The following is a 25,259-nucleotide window of genomic DNA, read 5'->3' as shown; positions in this document are numbered from 1 at the left end:
TCATGGTTTACTCTCTCGGGATCGTGGGGGTGATTGATAGGCTAATGAAAACAAACCTCAGGGGAAAAAGAAAACCGCTTTAAAGTCCCAGATAGAGTTCTTTGCTTCTAGTGCCAAAGGGGTGAGTGAGGGGTGTGTTGGACGCCACTCCCAACTCTAGAAACCTCACATCCAGTGCAGTCGATGCCTTTCTGGGAAGTGGATCGGTGATGGGTTAGGATCGTCCTTTTTCGATAAAACGGAGGCTAAGTGATATGTCTTGAGGTTCCCCAGAAATCCAATTGGCAGAAACAGCAAAATGGAGACCTCAAACACGGGCACCATCCCCCAAACCGCATCCCCCCAGGCCCAGATGCTTGAGAGAGCCTAGCGTGTGCTCGTGTGTGCTTTCCAAGGGGCAGGACTCTGCTACAGTTTGGCAATTTGGCTGAAGTCCGTGTTCATTTACTCCTCCAGGCTGGGTGAGAAATCCCTCAAAGGCTGCGAAACACGACGTTTGTCAGTGCACAAACATCCACCTTCTCGTTGGAAAGTGCCGGGGGCTTCGATTCCTGAGTCGATCTTGGCACTTGCACCACGCAACCGAGGGCAAGAAGAGACGTACCCAACAACCGGAAAATGAGCATGTGAAAAGTTGGGAAAGGATCAACATCAGGAGAGCTGGAAGACGGACGCAAAGTGGTACGGATGAAACGGTGATCCTTTCCTTCACGGTTGACTTCTGTTTGCCATTCCCACTATTGCCTAGGCCACACGGCAGCTATTTTCACTTCAGCAGGTGGTAACGTCATGCAGAGACTGCAAGGGGTTGGGGGGCACTGAGATAACGACCCCCAGCCCAGCTAACAGTTTAGCTGTGACTTTCTGGGAGCCAATTAGGTCTGCGGTCCTTACTGTTTCGGTGGGTGTGAGAGCAATTAGGTGGTAATTGATTGAGCACCTCTAAGGAAGGGGGGTAATGTACATCGTGGAATCCAACCTCCACGATTAGACGCCTTCGAGGACCGAATGATGAAAAATCCAAATTAAAAAAAAAAATCAATCCAGACTGGTTTTCCAGGGAAGGAAAAGGCACTAGTCCGTGGGGCCCGGGGCCTGTGGAGGAAGGGGAAGAGGGCGTCCGTCAGGCTGAGAAAGAAGCTGGGGAGAAGGGGGCCGCGGCCTGCTGTGTTTCCGTGCTGCGGTCTTCATCCCTTTGGGGACGAGCAGGGCTGGTGATGAACCTCAACCCCAGCCCTCGGTCAGAAATCGGTCAGGCTTCTCGCTGTAGCCGCGCTAGGGGTGGGGAAGGGGTCGCTTAGTTCTTGTTCAGGACCGAATCTGCCGGTCCTGGAGGTAAAATGGTGTCTCATCATGGGCATCTGTGGGCTTAAGGGCTCATTAACTCACTCAAACTTCCAGACCATCCCAGCATCTGGGGCGCAGGTCGTCTCCTCGCGGTCCTCGGAAAGTGCCTAAGTGGCCTAACCGCATCGTGCCTCCTCTCGCTGGACTTGCAGACCTCCTCAGTGCTAACGTACTAAGCGCTTAGTACAGTGCTCTGCTCACAGTAAGCGCTCAATAAATACGACTGAATGAAATACGATTAACGGGATGGGAGTGAGTGGGGAGGGGCCACGAGAAGGAGGAGAGGAGAAAGCGGACGCCCCCTCGTCCCCGCACGATTTGATTTTCCCGTCGTTCTGTAAGCTCGCCGTGGGCAGGGAATGTGTCTGTTACACTCTCCCAAGCGCTTCATACACTGCTCTAAACACAGTAAAGTGCTCAATAAATACGACTGACTGACGGACGGACAGTCCCGGAGACGTAGAACTGTAATATCCCCTCGCACTCCCGGCCCGTCTCGTCCGGCGCTCTCGGCTCGGCTCGTTTGGCCGACGCTTCCGGGGATCAAAGCTGAGTTTCTTCTTGTTCCAGAGAATGTGGCAGAATGTGGCAAGACTGAGGAAGGGAGGCTAGTTTTTGCAGCTTGGGGTAGCGCAAGGGTTTGGGCCGATGGAAAGAGCGCCGGCTCTGGACCCGTCTGGCCGCGGCCGACCTCAAGTGAGCGTGGACGTTGAAGAAAGTTTTTTTCTCCGGGACGGCTTTCACGGAGGGCTCCGCCTCCTCCTCTTTCAGAGCTCGAGCGGGGTTTGGCTTGGCATCCCCCGACTCCTCCTTCGTGTCGGAGCCGTAGCCGGAATTCCCGGGCGCTTGCTCGCTCTGGCCGACGGCGGGCTCGGCCCCTTTGGGGGCGAAGGGGGCCGTGTACTCGGAGGCGGGAGAGAGGAGGTTGGCTCCTTGGTTGTCCAAAGAGGAGTAGTTCTGGGTTCTCGGCCGCTGCAGGCAAGCGGGGAGTAAGAGCAGGGGCTTTTCGGGGGCACAGGCGTGGAGGCCGGAAGGATCCGCTTTCCAAGACGGCGGATTTTCCCGAGGAGGATAGCCCGTCAGCGGCGCGTCGGAGTTGGCCTCACCTACGATAGAACGAACGTGAAATGTTTGGGTAAAAGGGTAAAAGACAGATCTACTCTGGGCTGCGCGCGTTTCAGTTTTGAAAATTTCTCGCTGTGCCTCAGAGGTCTTAAGCGGTAGCCCCGATCCCCTTTTTGAGGCACGGATTCCCCTGATTTAACATTCATGTTTTGAGCACATTTAGTCCCTGAGTGGCAGGGACAACCAGAGGAAGCGGCGCACGGTTCCCTGAGTTTTCTGTAAAATCAAAGTTGTCTCTGAGGGAATTTCCTTACAGGCCCTACCCCCGGGGTCAATCTCCCCAGAGCTTTCACTCACCAATAGAACCGGGAGAAATGACAGCTCCGTCTCCCTGCTGCCTCTTGGATTGACCGTACGGGTTTATCTTAGACATGACAGGATTGAGCCAAAGTCAAAAAGCTAATCATTTCAACCCGCACAGAAGGGGGATGCTACAGATTGTCAGGGTTTGGAAAACTGGGGAAGGGAAGGGAAAAAGGAAGGAGGAGGTGGAGGCTGGAAGGAAGAGGTGGAGGCTGGAAGGAAGAGGAGAGGACAGCAAATGAAATATCGATAGGTCGCAGCTTTTGAATTTTCCGGGGAGTCAAACCCCACGCAGTCAGAAGTATCATCTTTCTCGAGCCCTCTCCTGACAAGGGGATTGGGGAGCTTTGAGCGTCTGCCATTGCTCTTACTGAGACAGCAAATAAAACCAGTCGATAGACTTCTTGGCACTTAAAGGGCAGACAACCCTTTCTCGATATGCATCTTCAAGAATCAAGGGCATCAGAAGTCTTGGCGGAGAGACTTGTTATCATCATCATCATCATCATCATCAATCGTATTCATTGAGCGCTTACTGTGTGCAGAGCACTGTACTAAGCGCTTGGGAAGTACAAATTGGCAACATATAGAGACAGTCCCTACCCAACAGTGGGCTCACAGTCTAAAAGGGGGAAACTTTCCCCAACGAGGTGAAAAATAATAATAATAACAGTGGGCTCACGGCGGTAGGGATAACCAGCTTCGCCACCTACCTACTCATTTCCCTCCCTTCTTCCTCGGACACGTGTGGAGAATGAGACCCACGTTTCTTGATGTATAATCAATCGGTGGTATTTGAGCACTTACTATGTGCAGAGCACTGTACTAAGCAGGGAGATTTGTTATCGGTAGAGATAACTAGCTTTGCAACCTACCTACTCATTTCCTTCCCTCCTCCCTCAGACACATGTGGAGAATGAGACCCAAGTTTCTGATGTCAGTGGTATTTGAGCACTTACTATGTGCAGAGCACTGTACTAAGCACTTGGGCGACTGCAATACAACAGAATTGTATCCTTGCCCAAATGAATTTACAGCCTAGACGATTATTTATATTAACCTCTCCCCCTCTAGACTTGTAAACTCACGGGAGCAGGGATGGTGTCTATCAACGTTGCTGAATTATACTCTCCCAAGTGCTTAGAACAGTGCTCTGCACACAGTAATCACTCAATAAGTACCAATGATTGATTCCCAATGATTGATTCCCTGCCTGGAAAGTCCAGGCTGAATTCCTGCCACCTGCTTAGGTACCAGGAGGGCGAGCCCCATTTCCAGGCTAGAAGAATACCGGGAGACAAGACGTTGCCTCTACCCCAGCACAGTGCCTGGCACATAGTAAGCGCTTAATACATAAAAAAAACCCTTGTGAACACCTTATTGTTCTCAGACACATTAACGGGGATCCGCACACAGACAGGAATTCTAATAAGCAGATTAGCAAGGAACAAAAGAAAAAGAACGGTGCAGATTTCAAATGCCTCTTCTGAGGAAAAAAAACCTTTAGGCCAGCTAAGGAAGTGATGCCATTTATTAAGAAATGTGCCTGGCATTAGACGCAGAGCTATTTCCAATGGCAAATATCTTTGGATTAATAGGACCTGGTGTTTTGATTTAAAAAAAAAATAGAAGTGACCTGCCAGAACAGAACTCACTGCTATTCCAACAGGGAAAAGCGTAGAACCGTATTTCCCCAGCTGGAATTGATTAGACCCCTCAGGGTCCTCTGCTTCAGCTTGCCCGGGACGTGTTAAAAATAACCCTGTTTCTCCTCCTATTTAATTTCAAGTGAATGTGAAATTCCATCTGCAGCACCACACCTAAGTTGAGGAAAAGCCTTTTATTTTCTAGTTCCTCCTTGGCCCACAATCTCTTTCTCAGACTGGAATGAGGGGATGGGTTCCCAAGTGGGTCTGAAGGAGAAACAGGACAACGCGGGGGCTTGGTTAAAAATATATTTCCTCTCTGCTAGCCAGATTCTCCTCCACATGAACGGAAAGCCAAAGGAATGAGTCAATGACAGCTGAAAGCGGAGCTCCAAGGTGGGGTTGAGCTTGGTACTTCGTCTACTCACTGTTTTAGACCGAAATGAAGGGTGGAATATAAACGTGCTTGACGGGAATCTCGAAGCTTTTCCCCTAATAACAACTGTGGTATTTGTAAAGTGTTACTAGGTCCAGGCATTATATTACGCGATCGGGTAGAGATAAGATTTCTCAGGGCCCACGTGGGGCTCATAGTCTAAGCGGAAGGGAAAGCGGGTATTGAATCTCTATTTCGCAAATGAGGGAACTGAGGCACATGCACGAAGAAATGAAGTGATGGGCCCACGGTCACACAGCGGATGAGTGGCAGAGGCAGGATTAAAACCCAAGTCCTCAAACTCTAAACCACATTGCTTCCCGGCGGTAGAGAACAAGTCAAGGAAGGAATCAATAAAGTGGGGGGAAAGCCGAGGCTGAGAAGATTAGGCTCGATGGGGGTGTGCAACTACTGATCGCCTCAAATCCACTCGGTGGAGTGGCAGAGTTTTGGTCTAGAAGGTGGGGAATCTGGGGTAGAGGTCCCAGTTCCGAAGTCGCTTAGCTTCTCTGTACCTCGGTTTCCTCATCTGTAGAATAAGGGGGTGCTAATCTTTGCCTTTCTTACATGCCTTGCAGTTAGCTGCAGGGGCTCTCAGGCAGTCGATCGTATTTACCGAGCGCTTACTGTGTGCGGCACCGTGCCAAGGGCTTGGGAGAGGACAGTATGGCAGTATTGCAGACGCACTCCCCGCCCACAACAAGCTTGCAGTCTGGATGGGGAAACGGACATTAATATAAAAAAAAATTACGGCTATGGACGGAAGCGCCGTGGGGCTGGGGGCGGTGATGAATAAAGGGAGCAAGTCAGGCACGGACGTGGAAGGGAGTGGAAGAAAGAGGCACTTGTTAAGCGCTTACTATGTGCGAAGCACTGTTCTAAGCACTGAAGGCCTCTTGGAGCCTTCAAGAAGGCTTTGAAGGCATCGGCCATCTCCCTCCTACTGAGAATGGAAGAAAAGAGTGGTTAAGTATGAGGGAGATGGCTGTCTTCTTCCATTCTCAGTCTAGAGGGGGAGACAGACATTAATATATAAAAAAATTGCTCTGTACATAATCTATTAAGCCTCGTGTGATATGCTATGAGGCTTAATGATGGGGAAGGTACAGGCTAATCAGACTTCCTCCAGTAACCTTGGGCTCAAGATCATCTAACGGGCGATCTTCCCTTCCTCGGCCCTTCAATTCTACAGAGCCCCCGTCTCCGTTTTATGGTAACTGAAGCGATCCTAGCCGGAGACTGCCAGGCCAAAGAGATTTCATCAGGACGACATCGGAGAGTTGTTTGGAATTGGCCTGATGGGCCAAAAGTCAACCGTATATTTATGGTAAGATAAACCTTTATCAAGTGCAAAATTTGCTCTCAGAAGAACGGCTTAAAGGTGAAACCAAAGACAAAAGAACCTCTAGGGGTTGTGGGCAGTACCAATCGATCATAATCAGTAGTATTTACTGGGCATTCATGGTGTGCAGAGTCCTATACTAAGCCCTTGGGGGAGTAGACACATTCCCTGCTCACTATAATAATAATAATAATAATGGTATGTTAAGCGCTTAATATGTGCCAAGCACTGTTCTAAGCACTGGGATAAATCAGGTTGTCCCAAGTGGGGCTCACGGTCTTAATCCCCATTTTACAGATGAGGGAACTGAAGCCCAGAGAAGTGAAGTGACTTGCCCAAAGTCACACAGCTGTCATGGGTTCGAATCCCAGCCCCCCCACTTGTCAGCTGCGTGACCTTGGGCAAGCCACTTCGCTTCTCTGGGCCTCAGGTACCTCATCTGTAAAACGGGGATTAAGACTGTGGGACACCTGATCACCTTGTATCCTGCTCAGCGCTTAGAACAGCGCATTGCACATAGTAAGCGCTTAACAAGTAATAATAATAATAATAACAATGGTATCTGTTAAGCGCTTACTATGTGCAAAGCACTGTTCTAAGTGGTGGGGGAATACAAGGCAATCAGGTTGTCCCACATAGGGCTGCTTTTCAAGGAGCTCACGGTCTAGAGGGGAAGAAAGACATTATTATAAATCAAATATGGATATGCACATGAGTGCGGTGGGACTGAGGGGATGTGTCTACCAACTTTTAAGTTGTTATATCGTACTCTCCCAAGCGCTTAGTACAGTGCTCTGCACATAGTAAGTGCTCAATAAATACCATTGATTGATTGGCTCTCGAAGCAGCCTGGTCCTTGAACTCTGATTCTTTTAAGTGATCTGAATTACTGTGGTATTTGTTGAGTGCTTCCCAAGGGATTTGGTAGGTGTGTGGTTTGACACCTGTCTACGTGTTTTGTGTATTTTGTTTTGTTGTCTGTCTCCCCCTTCTAGACTGTGAGCCTGTTGTTGGGTAGGGACCGACTCTATATGTTGCCGACTTGTACTTCCCAAGCGCTTAGTCCAGTGCTCTGCACACAGTAAGTGTGCAATAAATATGAATGAATGAATGTCCACAAGGAGCCGGGATTAGAACCCAGGGCCTTCTGATTCCCAGGCCCTGTCCTAACCACTAGGCCGTATTACTTCCCGGAGGGTCGGAGGAACTTCCGCAGCAGACCGCCAAAGTTCAGGTTTCCAGAGCTCAGCGAGAGGAAAGAGAAAGGAAAACGAAGGTAGTGAGAGGAGGAGAGAAAGAAAGCCCGAGCCGGGAGGAGGAAGAGAAGGCTGCGGCAGATGGACAAAAAAGAGAGTTAAAAGTCAAAAAAAAATTTACATATGCGTCGATTCTGGAATGAAAGATCGCGGGCGTTCGTCCGGGCCGTCGGCTAGCAAAAAGGAATCGACCGATTTATTGCTGAGGCGGATGGGGGTGAGGCGCCTGAAGTTGCCGGGAGAGTACGGGATTTGCACTCGCGCCCTCTGGGACGGGACCACGGTGTCTTCGTTGGACAGCCACGGCGGCAACCGCGTGAAGATGCTGCTGGCCTCCTCCTCCTCGGCCGCGAACCCGGGGTTATCGATTCCTGGAAGAGAGCGGCGAGGGTGGAACGGGGGCCCGGCGCGGAACGGGGGCCGTTGGGTTCCCGTGGGCGGCTTCGCGTTTTCCGCGGCCGGGGGGGGGGAGGCTTTTTATGTGCACACAGGAGACGCTCGATGAATATCATATCATATTCGTCCATTCAATCGTATTTATTGAGCGCTTACTGTGTGCAGAGCACTGGACTAAGCGCTTGGCAACATATCTTCTAGACTGTGAGCCCACTGTTGGGTAGGGACTGTCTCTATATGTTGCCAACTTGCACTTCCCAAGCGCTTAGTACGGTGCTCTGCACACAATAAGCGCTCAATAAATACGATTGATTGATTGATTGATATCACTGGTTGATTAGTCGGATTATTCACTTTAGTTACTCTGATGGGGTCATTTATGCTTTTGCTGTCTGCTCAGAGGCCAGTAAGGTGTGGGGCCATGGTGGAAAGGAATGGTGGGAGAGATGGAAGAGAAATCAGGAGGCCCTTTGCAGCAAAAAGAGATTGTTGCAAGTTGGAAACCGGGCTCCTCTGGCTGGGGTAATAATAATAATAATAATAATAATAATAATAATAATAATAATGGCATTTATTAAGCACTTACTATATGCAAAGCACTGTTCTAAGCACTGAGGAGGTTACAAGGTGATCAGGTTGCCCCACGGGGGGGGCTCACAGTCTTAATCCCCATTTTCCAGATGAGGTAACTGAGGCCCAGAGAAGTGAAGTGACTTGCCCAAAGTCACACAGCTGACAATTGGCAGAGCCGGGATTTGAACCCATGACCTCTGACTCCAAAGCCCGGGCTCTTTTCCACTGAGCCACGCTGCTTCTCAGCGTAGATGTAGGTTAAGCAGGTTGGACAGTCCCTGTCCCACGTGGGACTCGCACTCTTTATCCCCATTTTACAGATGAGGTCACTGAGGCCCAGAAGGGACTGGCCCAAGGTCACACGGCCGGGAGCCGGGATTAGAACCCAGATCCTTGCTCCACACTGCTTCTCAATGACCTGCTCAGGAAGGACTCGGGAAGAATGGGCGTTTTCCCGGCTCTCCCAAGTACGCCGACACAGACCCACGTTGACCTCGGAAGTTCTTAAATAATAATGATGGTATTTGTTAAGCGCTTACTATGCGCCGTGCACTGTTCTAAGCGCTGGGGGGATACAACGTGATCAGGTTGTCCCACGTGGGGCTCAAAGTCTTAATTCCAATTTTACAGTTCAATCGTATTTATTGAGCGCTTACTGTGTGCAGAGCACTGTACTAAGCACTTGGGAACTACAAGTTGGCAACATTCAGTACAGTGCCTGGTACACTTAACAGCTACCATGGGGAAAAAAATAAAAAGAATCAGCGTAAGGGAAGACTGTATGGAGGGGCACCTTGGTTGAAGCCATTATTTTAAAACAAATTTGAGGTTTTTCAACAGTAGAGCTCCTCCCCTAAAGAGCTGACTCTGCACATCGTAAGCGCTCAATAAATACCACTGATTGACTGATTGATTTTTCTATTACAGAGAGAACATCTAAGTCATTCAGTCCACTCAGATTCCTATCCACGTGTCCAAGAAATTCACCGAACTTGGCCGAGGGTGAAGTGATGATGCAGCCACAGCTGTGTGACTGCGGGTAAGTCACTTAACTTCTCTGTGCCTCAGTTCCCTCATCTGCAAAATGAGGATTAAGATGTGAGCCCCCTGTGGGACCACCTGATCACCTTGTAACCTCCCCAGCGCTTAGAACAGCGCTTTGCACATAGTAGGCGCTTAATAAATGCCATTATTATAGAGAGACGGTCCCTACCCAACAGTGGGCTCACAGATGAGGGAATTGAGGCCCAGAGAAGTGAAGTGACTTGCCCAAAGTCACACAGCCGATAAGTGGCGAAGCCGGGACCTCTGACTCCCAAGTCCGTGCTTTTTCCACTGAGCCACGCTTAAAATGGGATGTGTTTCCATACATTGACATGTGACATTCCACGTCAGCTATGCCCAGGCCGTCCCGCATCCGAACACGACTGCTTCTGTTCTCTCCGAAACAGAGGCCAGAAATAGGAACGGCCGCCCCGTTCGGTTTCCGTCCTCAGAGACCACAGGCTCCCAGAAGGAGCTTGATAGGAAAAATTCCCAAGGGGATTCCCCCCCCCCCCCCAGTCAGTCCCGAGTCTTCCTGGTTGGGAGGAAGGTTGGGAATTTCCTTACCCGTGGTCGAGTCGGTGGCTGGGTCCTGAGTGACGCTGGCCAGAAACTCAATTCCTCCACTCATCTGCATGGGATCGAACTCTCCGGCCTCCTCCGGATCCGAGAGCTCCATTTCTGCGGAGATTGACGACTGATTGATTTATCGATGGTATTGATTGATCAATAAATACATGTGACTGACTATTAAGCATTTACTTTGTGCAGAGCACTGTACTGAGTCCTAATGAGGAGATCGGCTCAGAAATCGCGAGACCGGATACTTGAATGTTTTCCATGAGCTCAACCTTTCATTCATTCATATTTATTGAGCGCTTACTGTGTGCAGAGCACTGTACTAAGCGCTTGGGAAGTCCAAGTTGGCAACATATAGAGACGGTCCCTACCCAACAGTGGGCTCACAGTCTAGACAAACCTGAAGAACACGATTAGTTATGTGGCAGAGGTACTTCCTGTCATCCTACCCTATGGCTCAAAGCTTAGAACAGTGCTTTGCACATAGTAAGCGCTTAACAAATGCCATTATTATTATTAATAATATTTATGGTATTTGTTAAGCGCTTACTATGTGCAAAGCACTGTTCTAAGAGCTGGGGTTGATACAAGGTAGTCAGGTTGTCCCACGTGGGGCTCACGGTTTTAATCCCCATTTTACAGATGAAGTAACTGAGGCACTAAGAAGTTAAGTGCAGAAGCAGCGTGGCTCAGTGGAAAAGAGCCCAAGATTGGAGTCAAGAGGTCATGGGTTCAAATCCCGGCTCTGCCAATTGCCAGCTGTGTGACTTTGGGCAAGTCACTTCACTTCTCTGGGCCTCAGTTACCTCATCTGGAAAATGGGGATTAAGACTGTGAGCCCCCCGTGGGACAACCTGATCACCTTGTAACCTCTCCAGCGCTTAGAACAGTGCTTTGCACATAGTAAGTGCTTAATAAATGCCATTATTATTATTATTATTAAATGACTTGTCACGCAGCCGATAAGTGGCAGAGCAAGGATTAGAACACACGACCGGACTCCCAAGCCCGTGCTCTTTCCACTAAGCCACGCTGAATAATAATAATTTTGTGTTACTTGAGAATAATGGCATTTGTTAAGCCATTATTTTGTTTTTTGTTTATTTTACTTTGTTCTCTGTCTCCCCCTTCTAGACTGTGAGCCCGCTGTTGGGTAGGGACCATCTCTCTATGTTGCCAACTTGGACTTCCCAAGCGCTTAATACAGTGCTCTGCACACAGTAAGCGCTCAATAAATACGATTGATTGATTAATTAAGCGCTTACTGTGTGCAAAGCACTGTTCAGTGCTTACTGTGTGCCACTAAGCGCTGGGATGGATACCGGCAAATCGGGTTGGACGCAGTCCCTGTCCCACGTGGGACTTCCAGTTTCAATCCCAAGATGAGGGGACTGAGGCCCAGAGAAGTGAAGCGACTTCCCCAGGGTCACACAGCAGGCCCGGGGGTCTATCCACTAGGCTACGCTGCTTTCCTCGGGGGAAAAGGAGGTGGGAAGGGGTGACTGATTCCCACTGAACTGCACCAGACTTTGAAAGGTCAGAAGGGTTCGGACACGGAGGGTGGGTGAACGGAGCCCGGGCCCGACCAATCCAGTGCTTTTTCTAAAATGGAGGGTAAGGTGGCAAGTCAAAACCATCACCCCAGGAGGACTGCCAACTGCCCTCCTACGCCACGCTCCCGTTCCGGGCACGTGAAGCTTTTTCTTCTGCTCCCGCGATACGGAGGCCCGGGGCGTGACGTGGGTTTGGGGGTGCCCATCCCCTCCTAACCCCACCCGGAGATTGCCCAGCACCGCCCGAAGTCTCCGCCGCCCGCCGTGAGGTAAGGGGAAGAGGACCGGAATGGGTCTCCCCCGGGGTCGTGGCCGGATTTGGATTTCCTCGGCCTCGCTTGGCTCCAGGAGCCCCTAGTCCAAGGGTCCAACCTGGACTCCGTCCTCCCTCCCCGTGCCGGGTTATTCAGCAATGGATCGAGTGGCATCCGCGGCCAGCTGGGCGAATGCCAGCCAGAGGACATCAGCCCCGGGGACCAAAGCTCTGCAGGAATGGAGAGGATCAGGGGGAGGATGTTCTGAAAACCATCCCTCTAGGGCCTAAATCCGGGGATCTGGATCACCTTATTTCTCCAATTCCAACCCACCCCTCCGATTAATTCCCCCCCCACTGAAAGCTATACCTCACGTCCCAAACACCGCTACCTGGTTTCCCCAACTGAGGGGCTACACAAGCCATTCTGCTGCCTTATTTCTCCACCTGAAGGGCTACATAGTCCTTTTTTTTTCTCATTTATGTGTCAATGAAGGTACAACGGAATAGCATATGTCCCAGTGTAATCGGGGGAATTTCGGTCGGGCTTGAACAACTAAGTGGTGTGGTTTAGCGGGAAAAGCACAGACCTGTGTTCTAATCCTACCTTGGGCAAGTTCCCCACAGCACCTGTATAAATGTTTGTACATATTCATTACTCTATTTTACTTGTACATATCTATTCTATTTATTTTATTTTGTTAGTATGTTTGGTTTTGTTCTCTGTCTCCCCCTTTTAGACTGTGAGCCCACTGTTGGGTAGGGACTGTCTCTAGATGTTGCCAACTTGGACTTCCCAAGTGCTTAGTACAGTGCTGTGCACACAGTAAGCACTCAGTAAATGTGATTGATTGATTGATTGTGCATCAGTATCCTCCTACTTAGATGGAGAGTCTGAAGAGGGATAAGTTGTGTCTAGCCTTATTGTAACTGTGCTATCCCAGTGCTTATTAAGGAAAGCATCCAAGTCCCTCCCTCCTCCTTGAAATTCATTCAAATGTCTATTCCTCCTGGTAACTGTAAGTTCTGGGAACAGGGATGGGGTCTTTTTTTGGAACAGTGTTTTGCACACAGGAGATGCTCGATGACTATCACTGGTCGATTGGATTATTCACTTTAGTTATTTTGATGGGGTCATTTATGCTTTTGCTGTCTACGGTAAGGTGTAGGGCCATGGTGAGGAAAGGAATGGTGGGAGAGATGGAAGAGAAATCAGGAGGCCCTTTTCAGCAAAAAGAGATTGTTGCAAGTTGGAAACTGGGCTCCTCTGGCCAAAAAAAATCATTTCAGCTGGGAACACCTTGCAGAATTTGTAGAGGAGGAGGTCATGTTCATTTAGATAAGCTCCACTTTTGTTCAGCTGTGTGACTTCTCTGACCCTTAGTTCCCTCATCTGTAAAATGGGGATTAAGACTGTGAGCCTCCTGTGTGACAACCTGATCACCTTGTAACCTCCCCAGCGCTTAGAACAGTGCTTTGCACGTAGTAAGCGCTTAATTAATGCCATTATTATTATTAGTGTGATAGCCAAAGGGGGCCTAGAAAGTCCTAGCAGCTCAGTCACTCACAAGGCAATCCCATGATTTCTTTCAGTGTTACTGGGACCGAATATTTCACAGACGTTACCTTTCTCCTTGAAAGCAAAATCATGCGCTGAGGTATCAGTTGGTATTTTTCCATTGGGTATGCTACTGTTTCGCTGTTTAAAAAAAAAAAATTAAAAAATGAGTGGAGATTGGCGGGGTGGGAGGACTAGATATCAGGACATAGAAGCCAGGGCTTCAATTTCCCGTCGGATGCCGTGACACCTTCCCCCCCTCCCTAAAGTTCACCTCGAACTCAGCACTTACCCTCTTCTGACCTCGGTCCCTCTTGTAGAGTTTGGCTGTCTTTTTGGTCTGGTTTATTCCAAGTTTTGTGGACTTAAAGGACTCTAACCGCTTCCTCATTGTTCTGTGGAAGATCTCTTTGTCTTGTTTTTGATCTTCGTCCGGCGTTAACTCATGTCGACTGTACAGGTGCTTGTACTGCAGGAGGGAAAGGAGGATAGAGCAAGAATAAGATGGCAGATAAATAGCGTCCTGTGGCGAACGCTTTCTATGACTCAGTGTTATCGCAGACAACTCCCACCGCACCCGCACACCAAATCCTACCTTCTGGTCCTCGCTTCCAGACTGTGAGCCTTCTGTTGGGTCGGGACCGTCTCTATATGTTGCCAATTTGGACTTAGTCCAGTGCTCTGCACACAGTAAGCGCTCAATAAATACGACTATTGGGAAGAATAAATTCTTCCTCCCTTCAAGGCCCTGCTGAGAGCTCACCTCCTCCAGGAGGCCTTCCCAGACTGAGCCCCTTCCTTCCTCTCCCCCTCGTCCCCCTCTCCATCCCCCCATCTTACCTCCCTCCCTTCCCCACAGCACCTGTATATATGTATATATGTTTGTACATATTTTTTTACTCTATTTAATTTATCTGTACATATCTATTCTATTTATTTTATTTTGTTAGTATGTTTGGTTTTGTTCTCGGTCTCCCCCTTTTAGACTGTGAGCCCACTGTTGGGTAGGGACTGTCTCTATATGTTGCCAATTTGTACTTCCCAAGCGCTCAGTACAGTGCTCTGCACATAGTAAGCGCTCAATAAATACGATTGATGATGATGATGATGACGGAATGAATGGTCTAGCTTCCCTTCACCTCGATTTGGACCCCTCTCCCGGTTTCTCAGCCGCGGGGGTGGGCCGGATCCTGAATCACCAGAATCACCGGTTTCACCTCCACTGGACCTCGGGCAAATTCTCGGCCAGCCGATCGTATTTACTGAGCGCTTAATGGGTGCAGAGCACCGTACTAAGCGCTTGGGAGAATATATAACGATATACAGACACATTCCCTAGAGGTTCTAGTCTAGATTCCACCCTTTTGTCTCTCTCCCTTCAGCCCTGCCCCTCTGCGCTCAGCTCAGGGATGTGCTAATGACCCACTGTGGGATCTCAAGATAAGCGGCACAACCTCTGCGGGACTCGGTTTCCACATCTGCAGAAATGGGAGGCACGATTCCCACCGATCCCCATTTTTCGCCGGGCAGGTGACGGTCCACCCCAATTCCGCTTGCGGCCTCCTCTCTCTTACCTCTTGCCTGGGTTTGTACAAATATTGCTGGAGGGTGTGATGAGTGACCATGTCCTCCGTGTCTCGCAAACTTCGCCTCCTCTGCTCCAAGGCCTGCATGTCCAAACAGACGGTGCTGACGTTTTCTCTCCTGGAACGCCAAGCCGAAGAGCACGGTCACTACGGTTTTGGGGAAAACTTTAGGCTCCTAGGAACGGGGAAGGTGTGACTCGCTTCTGTCGGAAGCTCTTATTATCGCTGGAATCTCAAAACGGCAAAGTGTGCAGCGCTTAGCCTTCGGGAGATGTTCAAAAAAGACCGCAGATGGCTGGATTGATGGGGTTGTTCGATTGATTGGGAAAGGAATCAATCTAATCTAATCCCCCCTTCTAGACTGTGAGCCTGTTGTTGGGTAGGCACCGTCTCTATATGTTGCCGATTTGTACTTCCCAAGCGCTTAGTACAGTGCTCAATAAATATGATTGAATGAATGAATGAATAAATCTGTAATTTCCTTGTGGGCAGGGATCATGTCCCGTCTCTGCACACAGTAAGTGCTTAATAAATACGATTGAATGAATGAATAATCTGTAATTTCCTTGTGGGCAGGGATCATGTCCCGTCTCTGCACACAGTAAGCGCTCAATAAATATGACTGACTGAATGAATGAATAATCTGTAATTTCCTTGTGGGCAGGGATCATATCCCGTTGTTGGGTAGGGACCGTCTCTGTATGTTGCCAACTTGTACTTCCCAAGCGCTTAGTACAGGGCTCTGCATACAGTAAGCGCTCAATAAATACGACTGAATGAATGAATGAATAATCTGTAATTTCCTTGTGGGCAGGGATCATGTCCCGTTGTTGGGTAGGGACCGTCTCTCTATGTTGCCGACTTGTACTTCCCAAGCGCTTAGTACGGGGCTCTGCACGCAGTAAACGCTCAGTAAATACGATTGAATGAATGAATGAATGCCAATGTACTCTGCTGTAACGTACACGCCCCAAGTGCTTAGTTCGGTGCTCAGCACACAGTAAGCGCTCGTAGGATTTAGACAATCAATCAATCGTATTTATTGAGCGCTTACTGTGTGCAGAGCACTGTACTAAGCGCTTGGGAAGTGCAAGTTGGCAACATATAGAGACAGTCCCTACCACTTGACCCGTCTCTTGGCCACCGCAGGGGTCCGGGCGGCATCACAGGCTGGTAATGCCTCTTCGTCCCTTCCTCTTTTCCCCCCTCCCCGCCGCCGCACGTCCTTCTGTCCCCGCTCCTCATTGCTACAGCCACAATGAGGGGTGATGGCCACGGAGTAGACTGAGCAGGGGGTGATGGGGTGAGGGCCCCGGAGTAAAGCCGGACACCAGGGCCCACCGATAGCAGTTCCCATTCATTCATTCAATCATATTTATTGAGCGCTTACTGTGTGCAGAGCCCTGTACTAAGCGCTTGGGAAGTACAAGTTGGCAACATATAGAGACAGTCCCTATCCGACAGTGGGCTCACAGTCTAGAAGATAATCATCATCATCATCATCAATCGTATTTATTGAGCGCTTACTATGTGCAGAGCACTGTACTAAGTGCTTGGGAAGTATAAATTGGCAACATATAGAGACAGTCCCTACCCAACATTGGGCTCACAGTCTAAGAAGGGGAGACAGAGAACAAAACCAAACATACTGATGGGGGCGTGGAGAGGGGGACGAGGGGGAGAGGAAGGAAGGGGCTCAGTCTGGGAAGGCCTCCTGGAGGAGGTGAGCTCTCAGTAGGGCCTTGAAGGGAGGAAGAGAGCTGGCTTGGCGGATGGGCAGAGGGATTGGGGGCATTCCAGGACCGGGGGATGACGTGGGCTGGGGGTCGATGGCGGGACAGGCGAGAACGAGGTACGGGGAGGAGATTAGCGGCGGAGGAGCGGAGGGTGCGGGCTGGGCTGGAGAAGGACAGAAGGGAGGGGAGGTAGGAGGGGGCGAGGGGATGGATGGACAGCCTTGAAGCCCAGGGTGAGGAGTTTCTGCCTGATGCGCAGATTGATTGGTAGCCACTGGAGATTTTTGAGGGGGGGAATAATATGCCCAGAGCGTTTCTGGACAAAGATAATGTTCAAGTTAATCAGGTGGGACACAGCCCCTGTCTAATATGGGGCACACATTCTTATCCCTATTTTTCAGATGAGGTAACTGAGGCCCAGAGGGGTGAAGTGACTTCCCCAGGGTCACACAGCATCCTGTCAGGAGGGCGTCGTCTGAGGCCAGCGTGGCCTGAGACGGGTACAAGAGGGTCCGGAGGCCCAGCACCTCAAGCCCTGCTTATAAAAACAGCCCTCCCCTCCCCGACGAGGCTACTCAGCCAAAGGCTCCCGGTCTCTCAACACTCACAGCAAGTAGGAGACGGAGGCTTCTACGGTGGAAGGGCGACGGGAGCTGAAATCCACGTTGACCATGTTGTCTGTACTGGGAGAGCGGATGAAGGCCAGGGATCCTCTGCGCTCTCCCTTGGGGGAAACGGAGCTCGTTACATGTTACGCATTCATCACCTCCTCCAGGAGGCCTTCCCACACTGAGCCCCCTCCTTCCTCTCCCCCTCACGCCCTCTCCATCCCCCGTCTTACCTCCTTCCCTTCCCCACAGCACCTGTATATATGTATATATGTTTGAACATATTTATTACTGCATTTATTTATTTTACTTGTACATATCTATTCTATTTATTTTATTTTGCTAATATGTTTGGTTTTGTTCTCTGTCTCCCCCTTCTAGACTGTGAGCCCACTGTTGGGTAGGGACCGTCTCTATATGTTGCCAACTTGGACTTCCCAAGCGCTTAGTACAGTGCTCTGCACACAGTAAGCGCTCAATAAGTACGATTGATGATAATTACTCTATTTATTTTATTTGTTCATATCTATTCTATTTATTTTATTTTGTTAATATGTTTGGTTTTGTTCTCTGTCTCCCCCTTCTAGACTGTGAGCCCACTGTTGGGTAGGGATCGTCTCTATATGTTGCCAACTTGGACTTCCCAAGTGCTTAGTACAGTGCTCTGCACACAGTAAGCGCTCAATAAGTACGATTGATGATAATTACTCTATTTTATTTGTACATATCTATTCTATTTATTTTATTTTGCTAATATGTTTGGTTTTGTTCTCTGTCTCCCCCTTGTCTGCTCTGTGAGCTTCACGGCTCTGGGCCTCGGTTCCCTCATCTGTGAAATGGCGATTGAAACTGCAAAGGAGCAGCGTGGCTCAGTGGAAAGAGCCCCGGCTTTGGAGTCAGAGGTCATGGGTTCAAATCCCGGCTCCGCCAATTGTCAGCTGTGTGACTTTGGGCAAGTCACTTCACTTCTCTGGGCCTCAGTTACCTCATCTGTCAAATGGGGATGAAGACTGTGAGCCCCCCATGGGACAACCTCATCACCTTGTAAACTCCCCAGCGCTTAGAACAGTGCTTTGCACATAGTAAGCGCTTAATAAATGCCATTATTATTATTATTATCTGTAAAATGGGGATGAAGACTGTGAGTCCCCTGTAGGACAACCTGATCACCTTCTAACCTCCCCAGGGCTTAGAACAGTGCTTTGCACATAGTAAGCGCTTAATAAATGTCATTATTATTATTATTATGAACAGGGAACCCCATGTGGGACAGGGACTGTGTCCAACCCGATTTGCTTGTACCCATCCCAGTGCTTAGTGGAGGGCCTGGCACACAGTAAGTACTTAACAATTATGATTTATTATTAAATCATTTATTACTATGAATTTAAATGTGCCCCTAATAATAATAATAGTTATTAAATTATTGCTATTACTGTTCTATGAGCCCTAGGGAAGGATGACAGGAAGTACCTCTGCCACGTAACTGATCGCGTCCTTCAGGTTGAGCTCATGGAAAACATTCAGGATCTGGTCTCGCGATTTCTGAGCCGACCTCCTCATCAGGACTTTGCTCAGGATCTTCCGGTCGAAATTGGACCACCTGCGGGTGGAAACAGAGGCGGCGGGAAGAGGAAATTCCCACCGCCCACCTGGTGTTCCTATCGAAAGTCAGTTCGATTCTGGTCGATCCATTCCTTTCTCCTGGAGGTGCCTGGGGCTGGGCTTCTGCCATCCCCGCTTCCTCCTCCCTCTCCCTCCCACCGAGGTTTTAAAGAATTCCAGTCCCTCCAAAGCCGGGGGATGCTAAGTTGGTGACGGGATGTCTCTTATATTCATTCAATCGTATTTATTGAGCGCTTACTGTGGGCGGAGCACTGCACTAAGCGCTTGGGAAGTCCAAGTGGGCAACAGATAGAGACGGTCCCTACCCAACAGCGGGCTCACAGTCTAGAAGGGGGAGACAGGCAACAAAACAAAATATATTAACAAAATAAAATAGATGGCAAGGGGCTGCTAGATTTGTCTTTCAAAGGGAATCACTTTCATTCAATCGTATTTATTGAGCGCTTACTGTGTGCGGAGCACTGCACTAAGCGCTTGGGAAGTACAAGTGGGCAACATGTAGAGAAGGTCCCTACCCAACAAAGGGCTCACAGTCTAGAAGGGGGAGACAGGCAACAAAACAAAATATATTAACAAAATAAAATAAATAAGACAGCAAGGGGCTGCTAGATTTTGGTCTTTCAAAGGGAATCACTTTCATTCAATCGTATTTATTGAGCGCTTACTGTGTGCGGAGCACTGCACTAAGCGCTTGGGAAGTACAAGTGGGCAACATGTAGAGAAGGTCCCTACCCAACAACGGGCTCACAGTCTAGAAGGGGGAGACAGGCAACCAAACAAAATATATTAACAAAATAAAATAAATAAGACGGCAAGGGGCTGCTAGATTTTGGTCTTTCAAAGGGAATCACTTTCATTCAATCGTATTTATTGAGCGCTTACTGTGTGCGGAGCACTGCACTAAGCGCTTGGGAAGTACAAGTGGGCAACATGTAGAGAAGGTCCCTACCCAACAACGGGCTCACAGTCTAGAAGGGGGAGACAGGCAACCAAACAAAATATATTAACAAAATAAAATAAATAAGACGGCAAGGGGCTGCTAGATTTTGGTCTTTCAAAGGGAATCACTTTCAATCGTATTATGAGACAAGCAGCAGGGCCTAGTGGATAGAGCTTGGGCCTAGGAGTCCGAAGGACTTGGTTTCTAGTCTTGGCTCTGCCACTTGCTAGCTGTGTGACCTTGGTCAAGTCACTTCACTTCTCTGGGCCTCAGTGACCTCATCTGTAAGACTGTGTGCCCCATGTGGGCCATGGACTGTGTCCAATATGAGGGAAAACTTCCTGGGTAGGAAAGCTTCTGGTCAGGGGGCGAGGGGGACCATGAGAAGCAGCGTGGCTCAGTGGAAAGAGCCCGGGCTTGGGAGTCAGAGGTCATGGGTTCGAATCCCGACTCCACCATGTGTCTGCTGTGTGACCTTGGGAAAGTCACTTAACTTCTCTGAGCCTCAGTTACCTCATCTGTAAAATGGGGATTAAGACTGTGAGCCCCACGTGGGACAACCTGATCACCTTGTATCCCCCCCAGCACTTAGAACGGTGCTTCGCACATAGTAAGCGCTTAACACAGTCTTCTAGACTGTGAGCCCACTGTGGGGTAGGGACCGTCTCTGTATGTTGCCAACTTGTACTTCCCAAGCGCTTAGTACAGTGCTCTGCACACAGTAAGTGCTCAATAAATACGATTGAATGAATGAATGAACAAATGCCATTATTATTATTATTACTATTACAGTGGGCTTGGGCATCAGAGGATGTGAGTTCTAATCCTGACTCTGCCACTTCTCTGCTGTGAGACCTTAGGTAAGCCACTACTCTTTGCCTCAGTTCCCTCTCTGTAAAATGGGAATGAAGACTGTGAGCCCCACGTGGGACAACCTGATTACCTTATATCTACCCCAGCACTTTGAACAGTGCTTGGCACAGTAAGCGCTTAACAGATACCATAAAAAGTAAAATTATTATTAATTATTTCCCTGGAATTCTGACAGAGAAGCAGTCAGCAGTCAGGGCAGGTGGCAGGGAGTGGTCTGAGGAAGTACCCTTTAATAGAGTTTACACATCTGGCAAAGTCTGGCGTGCTTCTCTCCCTAACTGAAGCGAAAGGAAGCGTTTTCATCTTTCCCCCTCTTCTCCATCTCAGGGAAACGCAATCCAAGCCACTTACTTGTCTCTCAGATAATGATGTCCAATCTGTCCAGATATATCTTCGATGGCAGAGAGAATGTGATCAAAAGCCTTTAGAAATGAAGGTGCGTTGATTAGCACTGGGCAGAAGAGGTTGATTTTCCGCGCTTTGAGGTCACAACCGTATCCCCCTTTTCCTCCCGCAGAGGGGTCAAGAACGCTGCCAAGGGGGTTTCAGATCTGGCCGTACAAATTGTTGCCAATTTGTACTTCCCAAGCGCTTAGTACAGTGCTCTGCACATAGTAAGCGCTCAATAAATACGATTGATGATGATGATGGTCGACCCTGTGGGACCCTGCGCTTCTGTAGGCTGAGGGATGGACAGAGCCGAGACTCGAGCGATTATTGAGGGAACTTTTTGGCCCGTCTACATAAGATCGCCAAGGGCTAGAAGATCGGGGCTGGCTGCGGACCCAGCCTCGATTAAATCCTCTGCTCGGAGAGAAAGCCGACCCGTGAAGACGTCTCCCACCCAAACTGTCATCCGGGGAAACAGCAATCTACCCCTTCTGCCCTAGGGCCCTGACTTTTCTCTATCATTGTGGGATTCCTTTATGGGGTACTTGTACTTCCCAAGCGCTTAGTACAGTGCTCTGCACACAGTAAGCGCTCAATAAATACGATTGATTGATTAGAAGACAACATTGGCTCCCCTTGGGGCCTGCCTGAGGAAAGGGATGAAGTGGGGCTGAAGAAGAAGGGCTCAGGAACGTGATTTCTTCATTTGGCAACCTGGAAATGTCCTGGACTTGGGACACTGAGGGAAGCCAAAGAGGCCAGTTCCCAGAAACATACAAAGACTCGTGCTTGCAGGACCCAGTGGATGAAATAACTTGGTAAGTCAACCAAGTATTGTTTATCGAGTGCTTACTGGGTACAGAGCACTGTACTAAGTGCTTGGGAGAGTATAGTATAACAGACACATTCCCTGCCCACATTATCATAAATAAATTACAGATATAGACATAAGTGCTGAGGGGCTGGGAGGGAGGATGCCAAACGGAGCTACTCAGGGCAACACAGAAATCAATCAATCAGTCGGATTTATTGAGCGCTTACTCTGTGCAGAGCACTGTACTAAGCGCTTGGGAAGTACAAGATGGCAACATATACACAGAAAGAGGTGGAAGAGGAAAGGAAGAGTTGGGGAAGGCCTCTTGGAGGAGATGTGCTTTCAATAAGGCTTTGAAGGACAAGGAGAGTAATTGTCTGTCAGATGAGGAGGGAGGGTATTCCAGGCCAGAGGCAGGATATGGGCAAGATGTTGGCAGCGAGATTGAAGTACAATGAGAAGGTGGGCATTAGAGGAGCGAAGTGTGCTGACTGGATTCTACTAGGAAAGTCAGGAGAGGTAGGAGGGGGGCAAGGGGATTGAGTGGGAGGGGCGGGGAAGGAGGAATGAGAAGCCAACCCCGATGCCCTGTTTGCCACGGGCAGGCATGGTGCTGTGCCAGGCCAGTCTGCTCTGTTCCCGGAGCTTACCCTGCCGTGGAGCTTCTCGTTGAGTTTGGGCTCCCGATGCTCACTGCGCTTCACTTTCAGCCACTGCACCAGGGGCTTGATGGTCAGACCCTGCAGAAGCGGAGCAGAAGCAGAGGACGGAGAAATCGCGGACGGAACCGGGAGAAACGGGAATCCGCTCAGGAGCCACCCCCTCGAAGAAGGCTCAGTGGATTTATGCGGTTTCGGCCTTGGTTCCAGGATTCAGCGAGCCAACTGAGCAGGAGGTAAGAACCAAGTCAGCCTGGCATTGCAGGGCTTTCCCTAGAACCCTTCTAGGGGGCAAGGAAGGTGCCCACCCCCCTCCCATTTTATAGCTGGGGCTACGAAGGGTGGGGATTTATCAGGTACGGAGGCAGCTCTCCTATGGCTGATTTCTGGCCCCGCGCTTCCCAAAAACTGGCCATAAGGGTCTTGGGCCAGACTGGGTCCGTAGCACACCCAAAACATCGTCCAGACATTAGGCTGAAATTAGGTGCGTGGCCCAAGGACTTTGGATGTGGATATCATCATCATCAATCGTATTTATTGAGTGCTTACTGTGTGCAGAGCACTGGACGAAGCGCTTGGGAAGTACAAATTGGCAACATATAGAGACAGTCCCTACCCAACAGTGGGCTCACAGTCTAAAAGGGGGAGACAGAGAACAAAACCAAACATACTAGCAAAGTGGATATTCATTCACTTGACCGTACTGAGTGTTTAGCACTGGATATAATAGTCATAATAATGGTATTTGTTAAGCACTTACTATGTGCCAGGCTCTGTACTAAGTGCTGGGGAGGATGCAAGCAAATTGGGTTGAACACAGGGGGCTCAGTCTCAACCCCCATTTTACAGATGAGGTCACTGAGGCGCAGAAGCGAAGTAGCGTGGCTCAGTGGAAAGAGCCCGGGCTTTGGAGTCAGAGGTCATGGGTTCAAATCCCGGCTCTGCTAATTGTCAGCTGTGTGACTTTGGGCTCTGTGCCTCAGTTACCTCATCTAAAAAATGGAGATTAAGACTGTGAGCCCCCCGTGGGACAACCTGATCACCTTGTAATCTCCCCAGCACATAGTAAGCGCTTAACAAATACCATCATTATTATTGTTATTATTGCCTAAGGCCACAGAGACAAGTGGCAGAGCCAGGATTAGAACTCATGACCTTCTAACTCTCAGGCCCGTGCTCTGTCCACTATGCCATGGACTGGATGCACAGGAGGCCTCCTCCAATGGCAGGCGAGTCCCTGCTGGGACTCGTATATATAAATATCTGTATATATACATATATATATATATATATATATATGTTTGTACATATTTATTACTCTATTTATTTATTTTACTTGTACATATCTATTCTATTTATTTTATTTTGTTAGCATGTTTGGTTTTGTTCTCTGTCTCCCCCTTTTAGACTGTAAGCCCACTGTTGGGCAGGGACTGTCTCTATATGTTGCCAATTTGTACTTCCCAAGCGCTTAGTACAGTGCTCTGCACACAGTAAGCACTCAATAAATACGATTGATTGATTGATTGATTCCTCTCCCCCTCTCATGATAATGGCATTTGTTAAGTACTTAGTATGTGCTTCCCCTCATCCCCCTCTCCATCCCCCCATCTTACCTCCTTCCCTTCCCCACAGCACCTGTATATATGTATATATGTTTGTACATATTTATTACTCTATTTATTTATTCATTTTACTTGTACATATCTATTCTATTCATTTTATTTTGTTAGTATGTTTCGTTTTGTTCTCTGTCTCCCCCTTCTAGACTGTGAGCCCGCTGTTGGGTAGGGACTGTCTCTACATGTTGCCAACTTGAACTTCCCAAGCGCTTAGTACAGTGCTCTGCACACAGTAAGCGCTCAATAAATACGATTGATTGATTGATTGATTGCTGGGCAAATCCCAGGCTTGGGGGAATCTCAGGCTGGTCACATTTGATTTGGACTGGACTTCGGAGGGTATGCTGGGGGTCAAAGCGGCAGAGCACCGACCTTTGGGTCCTGAAGCAGATTGTGGGCTTTCCCCCCTCTTTTCCTGCTTCCCTCCTCTCATGAGGTGGGAACTGCGGGATTGTTTATCGGGTGTGGGGGCTTGGGGAATCATTCATACATTCATTCATTCAATCGTATTTATTGGGCGCTTACTGTGTGCAGAGCATTGTACCAAGTGCTTAGGACAGAACAGTATAACCATAAACAGACAGTCCCTGCCCACAACGAGTTTACAGTCTAGAAGGGAAAACAGACATTAATATATATTAATATCTGTTTAATATGTATATTAAACAGACATTAATATATATATAGTAAAATAGACATTAATATAAATAAATAAAAATTCATTCATTCAATCGTATTTATTGAGCGCTTACTGTGTGCAGAGCATTGTACCAAGTGCTTAGGACAGAACAGTATAACCATAAACAGACAGTCCCTGCCCACAAGGAGTTTACAGTCTAGAAGGGAAAACAGACATTAATATATATTAACGTCTGTTTAATATGTATATTAAACAGACATTAAAATATATATTATAAAATAGATATTATATAAATAAATAAAAATTCATTCATTCAATCGTATTTATTGAGCGCTTACTGTGTGCAGAGCATTG

General features: G+C 48.7%; 1 protein-coding gene across 1 annotated transcript in view; it reads right to left on the bottom strand.

Moving 5' to 3' along the window:
- Nucleotides 1-298: 298 nt before the first annotated feature.
- SLC9A3 (solute carrier family 9 member A3) overlaps nucleotides 299-25,259 on the bottom strand; it is a 121,220-nt gene continuing 96,259 nt past the window's right edge. The window contains exons 11-19 of the mRNA XM_038770292.1: nucleotides 22,635-22,724; nucleotides 21,132-21,202; nucleotides 18,815-18,944; nucleotides 17,342-17,457; nucleotides 14,986-15,115; nucleotides 13,704-13,880; nucleotides 13,480-13,552; nucleotides 10,036-10,149; nucleotides 299-2,453 (exon numbers count right to left, since the gene is read on the bottom strand). Coding sequence (XP_038626220.1) covers nucleotides 1,891-2,453; nucleotides 10,036-10,149; nucleotides 13,480-13,552; nucleotides 13,704-13,880; nucleotides 14,986-15,115; nucleotides 17,342-17,457; nucleotides 18,815-18,944; nucleotides 21,132-21,202; nucleotides 22,635-22,724 — 1,464 coding nt within the window. The 3' untranslated portion in view covers nucleotides 299-1,890. The remainder of the gene's footprint in view (nucleotides 2,454-10,035; nucleotides 10,150-13,479; nucleotides 13,553-13,703; nucleotides 13,881-14,985; nucleotides 15,116-17,341; nucleotides 17,458-18,814; nucleotides 18,945-21,131; nucleotides 21,203-22,634; nucleotides 22,725-25,259) is intronic.

The sequence above is a fragment of the Tachyglossus aculeatus genome, chromosome X3 (assembly GCF_015852505.1).
Source record: "Tachyglossus aculeatus isolate mTacAcu1 chromosome X3, mTacAcu1.pri, whole genome shotgun sequence".
In the NCBI taxonomy this organism is placed as follows: domain Eukaryota; kingdom Metazoa; phylum Chordata; class Mammalia; order Monotremata; family Tachyglossidae; genus Tachyglossus; species Tachyglossus aculeatus.
The sequence above is the reverse complement of the archived record's forward strand: the minus strand, read 5'-3'. Positions and strand labels throughout refer to the sequence as shown.